Source organism: Paracoccidioides brasiliensis (assembly GCF_000150735.1).
Source record: "Paracoccidioides brasiliensis Pb18 unplaced genomic scaffold supercont2.2, whole genome shotgun sequence".
In the NCBI taxonomy this organism is placed as follows: domain Eukaryota; kingdom Fungi; phylum Ascomycota; class Eurotiomycetes; order Onygenales; family Ajellomycetaceae; genus Paracoccidioides; species Paracoccidioides brasiliensis.
Genome location: NW_011371359.1, coordinates 2,103,191 through 2,118,812, shown reverse-complemented (window position 1 = coordinate 2,118,812; position 15,622 = coordinate 2,103,191). Strand labels below are relative to the sequence as shown.

The 15,622-nt window shown below is 45.2% G+C and overlaps 7 protein-coding genes across 7 annotated transcripts; 1 reads left to right on the top strand and 6 right to left on the bottom strand.

The window, feature by feature from the left end:
* Positions 1-1,448: 1,448 nt before the first annotated feature.
* On the bottom strand, positions 1,449-1,982 carry PADG_01862 (uncharacterized protein; the record flags this gene model as incomplete). Its single annotated transcript, XM_010759308.1, has 3 exons — positions 1,449-1,604; positions 1,723-1,833; positions 1,917-1,982. 3 exons carry the CDS (start codon positions 1,980-1,982, stop codon positions 1,449-1,451), a joined length of 333 nt encoding a protein of 110 aa, XP_010757610.1.
* Positions 1,983-2,655: 673 nt separating this feature from the next.
* PADG_11327 (uncharacterized protein) lies at positions 2,656-3,398 on the bottom strand (the record flags this gene model as incomplete). Its single annotated transcript, XM_010759582.1, has 3 exons — positions 2,656-2,922; positions 3,016-3,268; positions 3,304-3,398. 3 exons carry the CDS (start codon positions 3,396-3,398, stop codon positions 2,656-2,658), a joined length of 615 nt encoding a protein of 204 aa, XP_010757884.1.
* A 1,931-nt stretch (positions 3,399-5,329) lies between these two features.
* Positions 5,330-5,861, bottom strand: PADG_01861 (uncharacterized protein; the record flags this gene model as incomplete). Its single annotated transcript, XM_010759307.1, has 3 exons — positions 5,330-5,442; positions 5,559-5,687; positions 5,810-5,861. 3 exons carry the CDS (start codon positions 5,859-5,861, stop codon positions 5,330-5,332), a joined length of 294 nt encoding a protein of 97 aa, XP_010757609.1.
* A 1,923-nt stretch (positions 5,862-7,784) lies between these two features.
* Positions 7,785-9,060, bottom strand: PADG_01860 (casein kinase II subunit beta-2; the record flags this gene model as incomplete). The annotated part of the gene is made up of 3 exons (XM_010758797.1): positions 7,785-8,285; positions 8,350-8,595; positions 9,004-9,060. 3 exons carry the CDS (start codon positions 9,058-9,060, stop codon positions 7,785-7,787), a joined length of 804 nt encoding a protein of 267 aa, XP_010757099.1.
* Positions 9,061-9,775: 715 nt separating this feature from the next.
* Positions 9,776-11,105, bottom strand: PADG_01859 (uncharacterized protein; the record flags this gene model as incomplete). The annotated part of the gene is made up of 2 exons (XM_010759306.1): positions 9,776-10,991; positions 11,053-11,105. 2 exons carry the CDS (start codon positions 11,103-11,105, stop codon positions 9,776-9,778), a joined length of 1,269 nt encoding a protein of 422 aa, XP_010757608.1.
* Positions 11,106-11,427: 322 nt separating this feature from the next.
* Positions 11,428-12,251, top strand: PADG_01858 (uncharacterized protein; the record flags this gene model as incomplete). The annotated part of the gene is made up of 2 exons (XM_010759305.1): positions 11,428-11,593; positions 11,665-12,251. The coding sequence occupies 2 exons, from the start codon at positions 11,428-11,430 to the stop codon at positions 12,249-12,251; spliced, it is 753 nt and encodes a 250-aa protein (XP_010757607.1).
* A 2,550-nt stretch (positions 12,252-14,801) lies between these two features.
* On the bottom strand, positions 14,802-15,081 carry PADG_01857 (uncharacterized protein; the record flags this gene model as incomplete). The annotated part of the gene is made up of 2 exons (XM_010758796.1): positions 14,802-14,888; positions 14,983-15,081. The coding sequence occupies 2 exons, from the start codon at positions 15,079-15,081 to the stop codon at positions 14,802-14,804; spliced, it is 186 nt and encodes a 61-aa protein (XP_010757098.1).
* Between the last annotated feature and the right edge of the window lie 541 nt (positions 15,082-15,622).

Genomic DNA, 15,622 nt, shown 5'->3' with positions numbered 1-15,622 from the left:
CGGTGCTTGAGATCGAGTTGCTGCTATTTTAGGCGCCGTGTCGCAAAACCTGGCTAGAACCAACGTCAACAGAGATGAGATTGAGGACCCCTCTCTGCACACCGTATGAATCATGATGATTCATATGATTCATTTTGCATGGATGATGTTGTTCGTTTTTTCGGCACCGATCAGTGGGGATATTTTCTCCCTCCCCATCATACAGGACAGTAACTACTTGAACAAAGCTGATATATTGGTTTTTTTTTTTTTTTTTTTTTTTTTTTCAAAGTCACGCTCCGCTTATTCCATGTTTCCTTATTACATGAAGTGAACACGGAGATGTGTTACCATACATCGCCATGAGTTCGATTCAAGAAACTGTATTTATCTCTCTCTTGTGGAGGTTGTTATTGACAGACAAAAGAGGAAATTTCTCGTTTCTGGAAAATGAAACGAACATATTTGAACTCTAGATAACAACAGAGGTAAAGGGCTCGGTGAACCAATGCTTTATTGCCTCGATGTTGTCGTCCGCCACAGTTCTGAGGTTACATTCTTTCTTGCCGCATGGCTGGCGGACGACCTGCAGGTGCCAGTTGTAGGGCCGTTTATGAATATCACCTTATGGGAGGATCGGCCCAATCACAAGAACAGACCGTGCAACAATATCGTATAAGCAAAAAGGAAGTTATCTAGAAGCTTTATTCCAACTTGGAAATTATCTGATTGAGGAAGCGCTCGTGGATCTCTGATTCGTGGTATTTCACAAGGGAGGGTGTGCCTTGGATGTTGCTTCAGGTCCTCGTGCCCTCGGTCTCGGAGACGCCATGTTCCCGTTCCCGACTTGCCAAGAGAAGGGCGATGAACAAGTCATTCTCTTCGTCTCGAGGGAGGCCGAATCTAACAACGGAAACTTCTCTTGAATTTCTTCCTTCTCATCCGATATCGCGATGGCCAGCCCCAGGAGACTGTTTTGAAATAGAGTTATAATTGTTGCACCTTTGCATAACTGTTGCCAACCGTATCAATACGGTGTTTATTTTGACTTCAAAAGTCCCTGGTCCGTTGTGCACACTAAACCGTCTACTCCCCCCCAACCAATGAAATATATAAAATATGCCGTGTTACCGCTCGTGGGTGGATTTGACCGTCAGGGATTTCAAAATTTTCGCGGTTCTCAACCCCCGACTGTAATGGAAACCCTTCCTGCTGAATGAGTCTTGATTGATGGATTGATCACACTACGAGATGGTTTAAAATTGAACATCGCATTCCTTGTATCATCAAAATAGCTGGATCACCAGGTTCCGAGTGGCCTTGAGCGCCCTGAAATCATAAGGGACATCGGTATGACTGGCATTGAGCCTCAATCATGCGCCCTTGCGATTTATTCAGACTGTCTCAGCCCATCCTGAAGGTGGTGTACAAACGGAATAAACTGAGAGAAAAGTAGCCATACATCCCGTTCAGAACACTCCGTCGGCAAAATCAACAACTCGAATTTTCTCAACAACTTCACCCAGACTGCCCACAAACCCCAGGTGGGCAGGATCATTCTTCGCGTAGTAATCTCGATCTTCGTCGTTCTCGAACTCGACAACAAAGGCGTGGGTAATTCCGTCCTAGGATCGACCTCTGTCAATTCCAATTTTCAAGAACGAAATACAAGGACGTGGGGGATAACTATGAATATGCGTATAATATGTATGTCCTTATAATATGAGAGATGTCTCCGCATACTTGCAACCCTTCAGTTGAGTTATCTCTTCCACCTTTTGCGGCCTTAATATACGGTTGTTGTCGAGTAGGATGAATACATTTGTCTTTCAATGCAAGCATTCGCGCGCACACCTGTTCAAACATGGTCGGTGAGCCTCTTGCATTGGTAAAACGACATCATAAAACTAGTAGACGGGAGCATCAGTTACTCATACATCATTAACAGACTCGGCAGGCACGCCAGCTTTGAACTGAAACAGGACAATATGCGTAATTTCCATTGTGCCAGGTAAGGAGCTCTTGTACAGTGATCTGGCTTGCTGAGGGTGAATAATATAGATTGAACCGATTCACGATAACTAGATACTGAGCTGTGGTTGATCAGAACCCGATTTAGGTGTTCGGCGAAATCAGCGGGTCTGGCGTGCGTCGGAAATGATTATTAATGTAACTATCGGAGTTGATCGACTTATGGTCGTCCGTCCATTAAATTGGATGGAGAAGGGCAGGTCAGAAGTGGGGGACAACATGTTCTACTGTTCTTCGACACAGCAAAACCAACAACTCTGCAATGGAGATAACTAATTAATTTAGATAGTTACTTCGCAGCAATATCTCAGTTCTTCATGATTGTGGAATACTCCAATATACATATATATATACATATACATATATATACCAAACCTCCTAGAAGTATTGAGCGAAGCGGATAACCAAATGGCTATATCAAAATTGAAGATGAACATCTCGATCACTCCTAGCATTCCAGCGGATATAAATAGATCATAGACAAGGAGGCAGCATGCCATAACTTGCCGTATATCAGAGCCCTCATCAAATATCCTCTAATGGACTCGACATAGTCCATCATCATCCCAGTCCTCGCTCCCTACACCCAGACGGGAAATAAAGAGCCCGGTAGGGTCCCATTTCTTTTTGATCGCATACAGGCGTTTATAAAAAGGACTTCTGGAAATCCACCTCATGAGAATCAGCTTCGTTCATGTAAGCGCCCATCTGCCCCGGCTCGAGCGCTTTGAGGAGAGGAACTTGAACTTTCGTAATCCTCTCATATATCTCCTTCTGCTCATCAAACGAAGTGCTGGAATTCCACGAGGAACTAAATGTGATATGCGTTAGTGTCTTTCTCCATGCAGGATTCGGCGCACTGTCATTCTTTCCGGCACTCTTGGGCAACTTGCCCACCCGCAACGATATGGCCTGTACCCGTCGCAGATTTCAAGACTCGAGAGGGGCCTTCAAGAGCTTCGCAGGCCCATTTCGGGAAACGAGGAAATCGTGGAGATATCAAACCGGACCCAATTGCAACCGGGACGCCGGTCTGGTCGGTTTCTCCTTGGGGTATTGAGAAGCCCGTTTATGACTCCATTGGCTTTTGGTGAGGCGATGGTGTAAGTGAAGATTATTGACCTTGTCGCTTTTCTCCACTGCAGTGACCAGCAAGCCTTGCAGGCGTTGAACGGCCGCTTTGTCGTTCTGGTCGGCAAACATTAAGGCTGCAACGGTGACAACGTCCTTTTTGGACAATGCCTTGTAAGCGATCGGCCTAGAACATCATGTGCAGATGCCTCAATAGCCAACCGAAGCTTATGTTTTCGTGCAAAACAGACCGCCTCCTGGACATCTGAGGGTATGCGGCCTTGGCCGCAAGCAACGCCTCGGGGACTGTTCGACATAGCAACTTTGAGACTAAGCAGGCCAAGTATCCCAGTTGGTGAACTTCACAGTTCCCGGTTGTTCTGCTCTCCAGAAATGATTCTGGCTAATGGCCTTTGTTTTCTCGCATGCCTCGGGGTCATACGCTGGGTCATGACAGACGTTACCAACCGGCCTAACGGCAACTAGGTTGCCCTGGATGGACTCTTTCAAGGCCTTCCATTGAGCATGCGATGGTCAGCACGAATTCATCTGGTTTGCACCGACAAGAAGGGTGTTTCCCGATGGAGAGGGCTGTTGGGAAACCCGCAAGGAGGAATGCTGTAGCTAACTGCAGCAACTTTTGCATCTCTGCGGATGGGTAAAGAAAATAATAGCCAGGAATGAGGCAACTGGGAGATCGTGATACTGGAAAAAAAAAAAAAAAAAGGAAAGAAAAGGAAAAATTGTCGGATTCACATTCATAATGACCCTGCAGACCTTATATACACCCCAGAATAACCATTGTTCGCGATGCCACTCCTCCATTAATCCAAAGCATTTCCTTCGTGTAAGAATGCGCTTGCTGATATCAAAACGAGGCAATCACTTGATTTTGAGCATTAATTAGTAGATAGATAGGCAGATCAATTCCCATCCAAAATGAAGACTTTCTCCACTGATAATCTACCCAAGAGTGACTTGTTTCCCTAGAAGGAATCTCCCATGCCAAAATATAACAAAAGCATGTTTGTAGATCTTCGATATTTAAGCGCATAAATAACCTGCCAGTCTGTCTTCTCCGCCTCCTGGAATGCGGGGTTTTTCATCCGTATTCCAACTAAATATTTAACTGCGAAAAGTTGCAGCGGAAATAGGAGGAAAAAGAGTGAGAAAATTCGAGGAAGTTGATAACTTCCCAGCCTCAACCGCGAGGGCATTCAAACCTGACAAACACGACATCAGAAGGCCCTAATTAAAGAGCCAACATTGACAAGATTCGTCAAGGATTTCAACACGAAGTTGAATTCCCGGAGTCAGACCTACAAGGCTGAATAATGAACTTGGAATAACTACTCTTGCATCCGCAGCATGGATGGAACACAATCCAATAAAAACGTAACGGGGGAAGGCGAACGAGACCTTTGGGGGACAAGGGTAACTGCAATTACGTTTTCAAAACCGAAAATGACGTTGGCTGAGCAGCTTGCACAAAAATGGCAGAGCTACACTGGGTGCCTAGTTGGCTCTAGAGGCTGCTTCCAAGGCTCTCGAAGGCCGATCCCGCCATGATCCCATCCAATTGCAATCCCAGGATGCAAAGGGGTTCTACGTTGGATAGTATACTCCGACTTTTGTGTGGATGTAACTCACCTAGGTAGCCCAATATCTTTGCGTCGGTCGTTAGGCGAGAGCTTCACTTACAATCAACAATGCTAGCAAAGTGCTGATCAGCAGGAGGCTATGTGGAGGCGTGAGCACCATACAGATACAGGCCTTTCTAAGGATCCGATATCAATGCATACATGTATTTACAAAGATACGTTGCTGTTTTACATGGGCCCCAGTCAAATACATCTGCTTGTGTCGTAATTATGCAAATTAGAGAACGAATATTTAGGTGTGGGTTTATTTTCTTTTCATCTTCCACAGAACAAAAGAGCTTCTAATTTCAACTTAGGGAAGCTTTGGGAATATAGTTCCGCATTACGTTAATTCAGATCGAAATGAAGACGCCCATATGAACCTTTTGCCTTTTTCTCATCGACGGAAGAGTGGATAATTAAGGAGATTCAGCTCTCTGTCCAGAAAGTCAAAGAACCGGGTTGTTGATAGGTAGAATCCTGAAACCACCCCATACGCTCGAACGTCTCCGTCGTCAAATGGATTCCAGCTTAGGATTCTGGTTTACGGCAGAAGTGATCTACACATTCATTGTTGTAGCAGCACTCGTTATCTGAGTCGCAGTACATCAGGTCCTCTTGGCAATTTGGCCACTTGGGATCCGTTGGTCTACACTTGGTAGCGGCGCAGTACGTCGAGCAGCATATGTCGGTGCCACCTCCGGATGAACAACCCTCTTCACTAGCTCGTTAGCTGACCTTCACGTTTGGTTATGCAAGAAGAACTCTAATATCCGCTCTGAAGAATGATTGAACAAACGCATCAGAAGCAAGGTAGGAAAATATCTGAGGACTAACGGTATACGTATAAACACGTCGGTGTTGGGGCGCAGGTGGTTATGGTTGTCAGTGTCGGTGTTGTGCGGGTGATAGTGGCACAGGTTTCCGTTCCAATACAGGCAGGGGCGTCGCCGCAACCCTGGGCATCTGGGATTGTTTCAAGAGACTATGTTAGCTGAAATATTCCACTAGGAAACCTGGAAATGTTCTCGTCCAGCAGCAGGAGAGCCAAACAGGATAGACAGGGCTTCTTCAAGGAGACGGCATACTTGTGAGGACAAGATGAGATAGGAGGAAAGCAAACACCTTAGCAGCATGCATCTTTGGATGTTATGGGTATTATCGATTGCTTGTGAGAACTGGTAGCGAAGGGACCTCAGCATCAGGCTTAAGATTTGAAATAGCAAGATCATAGTTAACAGCTTATTTATATTCTGGCACGAACCTTCAGCGTTTTCAGAGGAATGATGTCAACCTCGTATCTATGTTTCATTTCTGTTCAAAAACAGGTCTTCCTAAATACGAGGGTTTCGAATGGAGGTGGACATCAAATTACGTGGGGGCCAGTAATCCATAGAATTCTCAAAGGGTAGGCAGTGAGATACCGAATCATATGCCTGAAGTGACATATTCCTTGAACCCCATTTATCTCGTCTGTTGTTGCGAGACGGTGGCGAAGGCAGTTAGGACTGAATTTGATATCGGACAAAATTGACATCGGAAAGTTGTGTCCGATGTCGAGGGAACAGAATTCCATTATGCGGGATAGCTGTCCCAGTCAATGTTCTGAATTCGCTATGAAGACAAACTGCTTCTGGATATGAAGGTTAACTCTATCGAGTGTAAATCATATCCAGCGATAACCATACCGAGCGCAACGGTATATCTTATGACCTGGATCACACTCAGGTCGATTGTCTCATAAATGAAGGAGTATTGCAAGTATGCTTTTTATACTTGAAAATTGGGTTTGACCAGAAGGATATCCTATCAATGAAATTCACACAGGATGAGGTTTCAAATGAAAACCCGTACTAAGGTAGACAAGATGTTGTCGATCGACAGATCTCACCAGGGCATTGTCTGAAGTTTCTCGCATTTTATTTCTTCATGCTCTTTTCTAACTCAAACCAACCTGTGATAGCACTTAGGTTTCAAGGATATAGCAGAAAAGCTAATTGCGACGAGGAAGTTCAGGTCAAATCTAGAGGATTAAATTATGACCATCCGTGAAATTGGCAGTTTTCGACGAAAGGAAGAAAAACAAACCCCAAAAGCACAGAGAATGAGGGTTTGAAGTTTCAATTTCATTGGATAGTGGTATAGGACATTGGAGCTTCTTAAAATATGAGCGGTAAAAAGAATCTGGATATTCAGTCTCATGCCCAAGCTACTTTAGCATCGGTAGCACTCGTGTTGACAAGATTTTCCCAACACAAGTCCATGCAAGGGGGGAGATGAAAGGGGGGGAAGGCTAAACTTCGTAAAAAATAAAAATAAAAATAAAAATAAATAAAATAAAATAAAAGGATTGTACATGTCCATATGTGATTCGGAGCCTAAAGAATGCAGAGTTCAAAACCGAAAGAGGATTCCGGGAAGTATTCCGCAGTTATAATTAACTAAGATCGGGATGCCGAACTCCTTTGTGGCGCATTCGATGCTGGGCAACAACCACCGAGGACTTCCCGATTTCCGAACTCTTTTCTCCCGACCTTAGAAGCATTCGAGAAACAGGGAAATATAGAGGAATTAGCATTGATTCAACAATGTTTGGAGTTGGAGTTTCCGTTTCATTCTAAATTTTAATATAATCTTAAAAGCATAATTGGCATGATTCAATCCCCTATTCTTATCTAACACCCCCTGTACTCTCCTGTTTAAGGCTCGAATTGAAGCCCTATAGCAGTAATAGTTAATAACTTCCAGTCAGTTTAACTGAGCACGACATATCCTCAAACCCAATTATCCACCGTCTTATAGACAAAAAAGAGGTGTGGAAAGTCCACAACAAAGAATAACTGACATATGAAAATAATCTAACAAGATTGCACGAAAAGAGAAATCTCATCAAACGCCCTGCTGAAAGCCTATAGCTGAAAAAGAGAAGAAGAAAATCCCCATTAGAGCTAGAAAGTTACTTCTCTCCAATAATCCCTGCCATCCTTCAATCCCCAAACGCCTTCATTAAGAGCAGTTCAGCGATCCATCAACTTATCAAGATCAGATATCCATATCCATTCGTCACTTATCAATCATCATCCTTCCCCCCTCAGCACCAACTGGAGTTTTACCCCTTCCATCAAACTCTCCAATTCCCGAATCAGCAATATCGTCATCGTCGTCTTCTTCAAACTCCCGATCCTCAACAAACGGACTATCCAGCTTATTTTTCTTCAAACGGACTTTCATCTCATCTCGTTTTCGGTCTTGCCATCTCGTCAGAGCTGCGCAGGCATGAACACGGAATCCAAAAACTCGTGGGTCATATCGACGTATTGACTTTTCTGGGAGAAGGGCGGGGTAGACTTGGAAGAGAATGCTATGAAATGACGAGCCAAAGTATGCGCCGTCGATTGAGGCATGTCGGGACGATTTGGGATTGTATATATCTTCGCATTTGGCGCAGTAGAGCTTGACGGACTTCTCGCCTGGCAGGTCTGACAGGCCCATCGGGAGGAGGGGATGTTGGTTGCAGAGCACCCGTGGGCATTTGCCAAAGTCGGCTTTCTTATATTTTTCGAGCTACGGACAGCCTGTGTTAGCATCCAACCTAGATTTTCCTATCACGATTAGAGAGGTGAAATACCATTTTAGCTAATCCTCTGGTTGTGACAATATACCGGGCATGAACGAGTCCGTAAAGGTGTCGGGCCGACTTCTCGATCTGCTCTCTGAGGTCATCATCCGCATCGAGATCGAAAACGTCCGTCACTAGATCAAGCGCATATCGATAATATTGGACCTCGTTGTTCAAGCCCGTAAGGTTGAATCGATCCGTAAGGTATTCTTCATCGATCTCGCAAAAGTATTCGTTTCCCCGGGAGGAGATAAACTGGAGACATAATGAAGACACCAGTTAGTGAGGCCAAAATACATTTTAATGTTTCCAACCCCAAGGCATGGCGAATCAATCCCCCAACTCCGTAGCAAAAAAATATATTTTAGTACAAACACGCATAGTCACCCTGACATCCTGTTCTGCAACCATCTCTCAAGCATTGATCTTCATTAAAAGGAACCGAAAATTCAAAACCGTTCCATTCAAAATTATGTAGGATGATAGCTGGACCACTTGTGATGAACTAAAGACCCAAATAATTGTCATAGGTACCTCCGAAAACTCCCCTCAAGTGAGATTCCTAAAAAGCCACCAAGAGGTTGACAAAGGGCGGGGAATGACACGGTTCGGCAATCCTCGAGGCACAACATGCCGGGGGAGACAAAATATCACAAAACTCACCCAGTCTCTCCAGTAACTGGTGTAGTCGCTCTCAGTCTCACTGTTAAAATTCTCCATGCCGTTCGCTCCCACTCTCTCCTCGTCTTGAAAGGTTGTCGGATATCAGTGGCAGAATTCCGTCGTGGGATACGATTTGACAAACAGTAGAGAGGTGCAGAAGTGATTATGGGTCTTTTCTCCCTTGTCGACTGGGGTCGTGTATTTTCCGGAGCCTGGCTATAGATTGACCTAGAATGACGCAGTCGACACGAAAGGGAAATAGGAGAATGAGGGAATATGTAGAGTGGCCCTTTTTTCTGAGGTGCTGGTTTTGATTGATTCGTGAACTAATAGGAAGATCTCTGCATAAGTTCGTCTTTGGAGAGGGGCACATGTCGCCACGCACCTGTGTTATGCACACTTACCACCTAGGTACGAGGTCGACAACTCCCTTCATTAAATTCTATGGGAAATGCTATTCTTTACGCAAACAATATTATGAGTGATAAAATTAATGGTTTACTGGTTTATTGGGAATTAGAGTTATATACAATTGAGTTCATTTCAAACGTTGGCACAGCAGGTATATATATGCTAAAAGACAATAGGGCTTGGGAACCAAAGTATGTAATGGGAAAAACAGGGTTTGTCAAACAACCAAAATTAAAACAAAAAAGGAAAAGAAAAAAAAAAAGTAAAAAAAGAAAGAAAGAAAGAGAGAGAGAGAGAAAACAAGCTGTGCAAGCCGTGGATCATCTCTTCGCTCGATCGCACTCAATGACTTGAAAATTTCTTAGAATCCGCCGTAGTGAGAAGGGTCACCGCCACCATTAGCTGATTCGGTCAGGTCAGGGAAAAAGACACGATCTCCTAGCTCACTGATATTCATGCTGGAGTATCCTGAAGGTGTCGGAGAGGAGGACCACGGATTACGTTCATTACTTCCCACATAATGGTAATCGTGCCCTGTGGTAAAATAGGACGGCTCGTCCAGTTCCTCTAAGGACATCATATGACGCCAGTTGAGCATATCGGGGGACTTGTGATACCCGAGACCGCGGCCAGAAAACTCGGGCTCCGAACCCATGTGGCTGGGCGCAAATGGGAACAGAAGTGCCATCTCAGAGCCATTCTGGATCTCGAAATCCTCGTCCTGATGGATCACCCCTCTTTGCACGCCAACTTCGTCACATAAGCGCTCGACAGACTCTGCATCACACCCAGGAAATCGTACCCGTAAAGTGGACTGGTCATGCAGTGACAGGGGTAAGTCACCCAGCGCGGAAAGTCGTTTCAAGTCATTCAAAACTGCTGCGAAGTCTTTCAACGCGCGGGCGAAATCGATGGAAAGGAAATTCATCAAGTTGTCAGTATTCAAGTTAATGGGCTCAACGGTATCAGCAGCGAAAGTCAGACGGCTGAATGCGATGATTGTTGGGGATAATTTGAAGTCAACATAGGAGCCAGGGGCGTTCCTAGGGATCGCTTGCATTTTGCGACAAGTCTCCTCTTGGAGAGCGGTGACTACTCGGTAATTTTTGCGACCTGTTTGTGGATCTACACCATCAAACCTAACTCTTTGGCCAGAAAGCCAAAAAGCACGAACTCCGGCGGACACATTTTGAACAACTTGGGCTGGAGTTGCTGGGCAATTGGAGAAATATCTTGCACCGCCAAGCCGTCCGGCTCCGATTGTATATCCGCCAGCTGTTCTGCCAAGCGTACCGCCTGTGAGATTCGGACGCAGCGTGGACGCAAAGGGTGTTCGAGTAGTTAGACGGCTAACCGCAGCACAAATCTTGGACGATTGGAATGCGTGCGTGGAGAGACGGGTAGCGGATCGGGAGGTAGAATAGAAACGACGTTGGGCCTGTCGGATGGCAGCAATCCTATTGATAGCCTGACGGTGGGTGGATCGAGCATAAATGGGCTGGTAAGCAAGGCGAGAGGATTCGAACTGCTCCGAAACCCTGGCCTTGACGACTCTTGTTGCCTTCTCGAAAGCGAATCTATCACGACGGTGAGTGAGTGAAGAAACTCGTAATCCAATACAAGAGGTTGGAAACTTACCTAGCAACCCGACATATTTTGGGGAGAAGTTGATGGCCACTGGAGGGCGCCATGACTGCACAGAGGGACTGGCGAGTTCACCGTTAAAGAGAGGGTGAGAAACATCTTGGATGGGATACAGGATATATACAAGGAATGTCTGCCTGAGGTCTGGCTGACGTAATGGGGCAGACTAGGAGCGGCGACTAACTAACCAGTGGCTTGTTCACTCATGTAAGCGCGTGGCACAGCAAAATATTCCCGATTAAAATCGCTCCGTTCCAGCCGAACCATCAAAGTCATGTTCGGTCCTATATTAACCCACGAACAGTTTCCGCCATTAGTTGAAAACGGTCTCAGTTTCTCGCATGGTGGTCGATGAGCGGTCAATGAACAATGTCCTCCGGCTTTGTCAGTGGAGGCACCATTGATGACCCAACCAAAAGGGACGATGAGTGGGTGAAAGCCCAGCAGGAACTTGAAGCAGAGCGGAGAAGAAAGGCCGAGGAGGCCAAGCAAGATGGTGGGAAAAGTCTTTATGAGATTCTACAACGGAATAAGGGTCAGTAAATATAATACCCCGGCCAAAAATACCTTTATAGCCGAAGCTAATTCCCAGTCTTCAATATCCAGCGGCCAAACAGGAAGCTTTCGAGGAGTCCATTAAACTCAAGAATCAGTTTCGTGCGCTTGATGAGGATGAAGTGGAATTCCTAGATTCGGTACTGGAGTTGACGAGGGCCCAAGAGGAAGCTTTGAAACGGGAAACAAGAGAACAATTAGAAATTTTTCACCGTCAGCGCCAGGAGGCAGAAAAGGTCTTGGTTGACATCACCACCTCCAATTCGAACGGCGTAGGTACAGGTGCGGTGCCAACTCTAGATGAAGAACAATGGGTCATCAGTGCCAGGAAACGGAGGAGGGCCAAGGACAAGGACATTTTTCCAGGTGTCAAGCGGAAGAAAAGTTCATCTACGGACGCCAAATCATCTGCCATCAACAAAGCGCAGCTAGAAGAACTTGGCAAGCAATCGCAGTCGCCTCCCAGTTCAGCTAGTATGTTAATGGGAATAGAGAAGCCCGAGATCACCGAGAAAACGGAAGAACCCGAAAAGTCCGAAAAGACGGAGACAACGAAGGTTCACGACATCGCAGCTGGTTCAGACACACCCATCTCATCTGTGCTTGGATTGGGCGCCTACAGTTCAGACGGTGATTGATATCTAATCAAAATCTCCTCTCTGACATCACTCGAACCCGGTCGCCACGAGTGTACGCACGTAAACATAGGTGTACAGACAGAGAGCAACCATGCGAGAGACTGCCAGAAAGTCTTCCCCTAAGCAACTACCACTATGATTTTCAAGTTTGGACGTCATCAGTGTCATAGCAATATTTCCCCTCTACCTGTATTGGTCCGTGCATCTGTGGAGAGCAAATGCGTTAACACAATCGATATCGATATTATGCTACGCTATATCCCATCTATTGTGTGTTGGGTTGTCAGCCATAGCTAGCCATCCAATTCCACAACTTCGCCGATCTCCAAATCCGCGAGATACCTCCATGGAAACCAACCGTCAATTTCGCGCTGATAGGGCATGTCTTGAGTTGAGCAAATCCAAATTCATCCTCTATTCTAGAACCAAACCAACGCGTCTTGGAGAAAAGATGTCCCGTTTCTTCCCATGGGCTATTTGCTGCTTCGCGCAGCATAGCCTCAAATAAAAAAGGCTTGTCCAAGGTTACACGGAATATTAAACACGAACGGGAAGTGACATAGGACCTGTTTTACAATGATCGGTGGAAATTGGCCGATCATGGTGTTGAACGGGAAGGCTAACCCGATGTCGATTGAGACCCTTTAGATCGAGCATGGGTATCGGAACACCTGTTGAAATAAAACCATGAAACATGGCTGCAGACAGCTGGTATTGAAATTCTTATCTTTCTCGGCCATGATGATGAAGCCCAAATGTTCGCCATTATATCTTCTTTGTGTTGGGATTTGATGAGCGGTAGGCTGAGGCTACTGAAATGAATTGAATTGCGTCCATTGTTGTCAGAGTCGCCGTTTGTCAATGACCATCAGCGTCGGAATTGATCGGTGAACAGGACAATACATGGGAATGATGTATTGATGAATTATGAGTCTAGCTGTTACTGGGAAATTTCAGTCTTGGTGAGCCCCGTCAGGCCATAGATGGTCGCCGATTAATCCACAAGTTCAAAGCGGGGACAAGTTGTTTTTTATTCTCTCGCAATGCTTACCCGTTGCCACGTGCATGTACCTTCCCGAGGACGCTCCGACATTCCTTGGGGGAATTATTAATGAACCAGCGTGGGAACCTCCGGGGTACACTGGGGTTTGAACATACGGCTGAAGTCCTCGCCTTGCCTCCTGAAACAGAAAGGGAATTTTTAATGAAATTCTAGCAAGAATAACTTTCAAGTCCAACACTACCTTTGACTCTCTCAAATTTTTCGTTCGTCCCACGATTTTTCCATGACGCACTGAGCAATTAGGTTCCGCCCATACACTTAAAACCCAGGGGTACTGTTTCGAATATGTGGACGACTAAACTCGCCATGAGAAAACAATATGTTTCTGACAAGAAATTTGACATGCCACACATGGGTTTTGTTGGTCATTCATTCTTTGTGGCCCAGCAAAGGGCCATCTTCGCCATTGGATTTGGCAATGACTGATTGTGGATCTCGGAACAGTCGCGGCCAACAATGTGCATTGGTAACTAGAATGGTTGCGACACACTGAAACCTTTTCTGGGACAAGGGTAGTAGGGGAGGCTTCACGCTCTCTGCCAAATTGGATGCTGGACCATGGTTGGATATATTCATTATCCAAAAGTTGAAATATCGACGGTCGCTTGTGTCGAGCAAATATTCAGTGCTCTCTACCCTTTAGAAACATCGAAAGGTGGACTTGTTTGGCGAATAACCTGCCCATCGTTTTCCTTGTTTGTGTGGGGTACAAAAGGATAGATGATCCCGCACTCATATCTCCTGCGGTCTTTACGATGGAGTGACGATCGCGGTCCATACCCGCTCATGATATAGGCTTAGACAATGGTTGATCGGAATGATTGATGTGAAGCCAGGCATATACCGTGATAGAGAAAAATGCCACCGCTACTGGTGATGAAGGGAGAGATTCAGCTGTTTGTGAAGGAGTGTGAAATGGTAAGGGTATGTAATGTTTTTTAAGAAGGCACTCTTTGTATGAGCTTACAAGGCACACATCAGCATGAACTATGAGCAACGAGCTGGCTATTTTTTAATCACCCAAGGGTCGAGTGATGGATGGAAAGTCCATATCGATAATCAAATAGACGAATGATATTTTGTACGCCAAACGATGTTCATTTAAAGTCATTCACCCTTTGCAAAAGCAAAAAAGGTCCATCCTCCTGAATATCATCTAGCGCCCAAGTTTTACATCATCATAACATAGCCATGCCTGATGCAATTTTTGCAATCTCTGCCTATATTGTATAAAAATTTAAGTAAAAGTTAAAAAACTCTCCACACACTCAGCCATCAAATATTCCCCAATTAGCCGTAGTTCACCTTCGTAACTGTTCCGTCCTCGTTGACATGTATGTTCAACCTATCAATATAAGAATTAGCATTCAAGGTTTAGTCGAGGCAATGGAGATACAACGTCGAAATTGACAGAAATCGGGAGTATCAAAACCGTGGTAGCGGAGGCGAACACAGCAGCAATCAATCAATTAAGAACAGGCAGACCCTTACCTCTCTGGTATATGATCCATCGTCATCATCATTCCCGGTTCAACCACACGGTGGGAAGGGGGCAGATCTTTCTTTGCGAATGACTAGGGACAGAAGATGAGCAGAGGAACCAAATTATTATTATGACTTATCAGATTAGATGAGGGACGCATGGGGAAATATTCCTCGACAACCTACCGCTGTGTCTGATGTTGATTGCGTTAGCTTCTTGCCGAGCAGTTTTGTTGACCAGTCTGCTTGCTGGTCATTGCTGACGTTTGACACAACGAGAGGCATGATGAGAAGTTATGAAGAGACTTTGGTTCGGGTAGTTAACTAATATCAGAATTTAATTTCTGTTTAAAATGTGGGGTTGATAGTCTAGTCGATGTTAATACGGGATCGGTTTGGGGTATACACAGAGAGAGTAGTTATCAATATCAACGAATCTTTCCGTGCTTTTTATATCAGTCCTTCACGTTCAGAAAGTGTCAAGGCAGCACAATTATGAAACCTGACGTCGATGACGTAGTTTATCGCTGTTAGCCGGTTTTTTGATGGCAAAACAAACAGGACAAACAGATTCATATCACGTGATGATATCGCTGTAAATACTTAGTCATATATTGCACGTGACTTTAACCTTGCGACCGGAATACGAGGATTCTCGTATTTTATCGCACCCTCAGCCTCTGTTTAATTTTGCGTCAATTCCAAGCGGGTCATATTGTGTGCACAATATGGGCTCTCAGCTATCTCTCGATAGGTATCAACATTACGATCTCGGGTCCTTTGGGTCCAGCAGGGCGAAGTCTCTCGTGTACTCGGAAATCCAGCC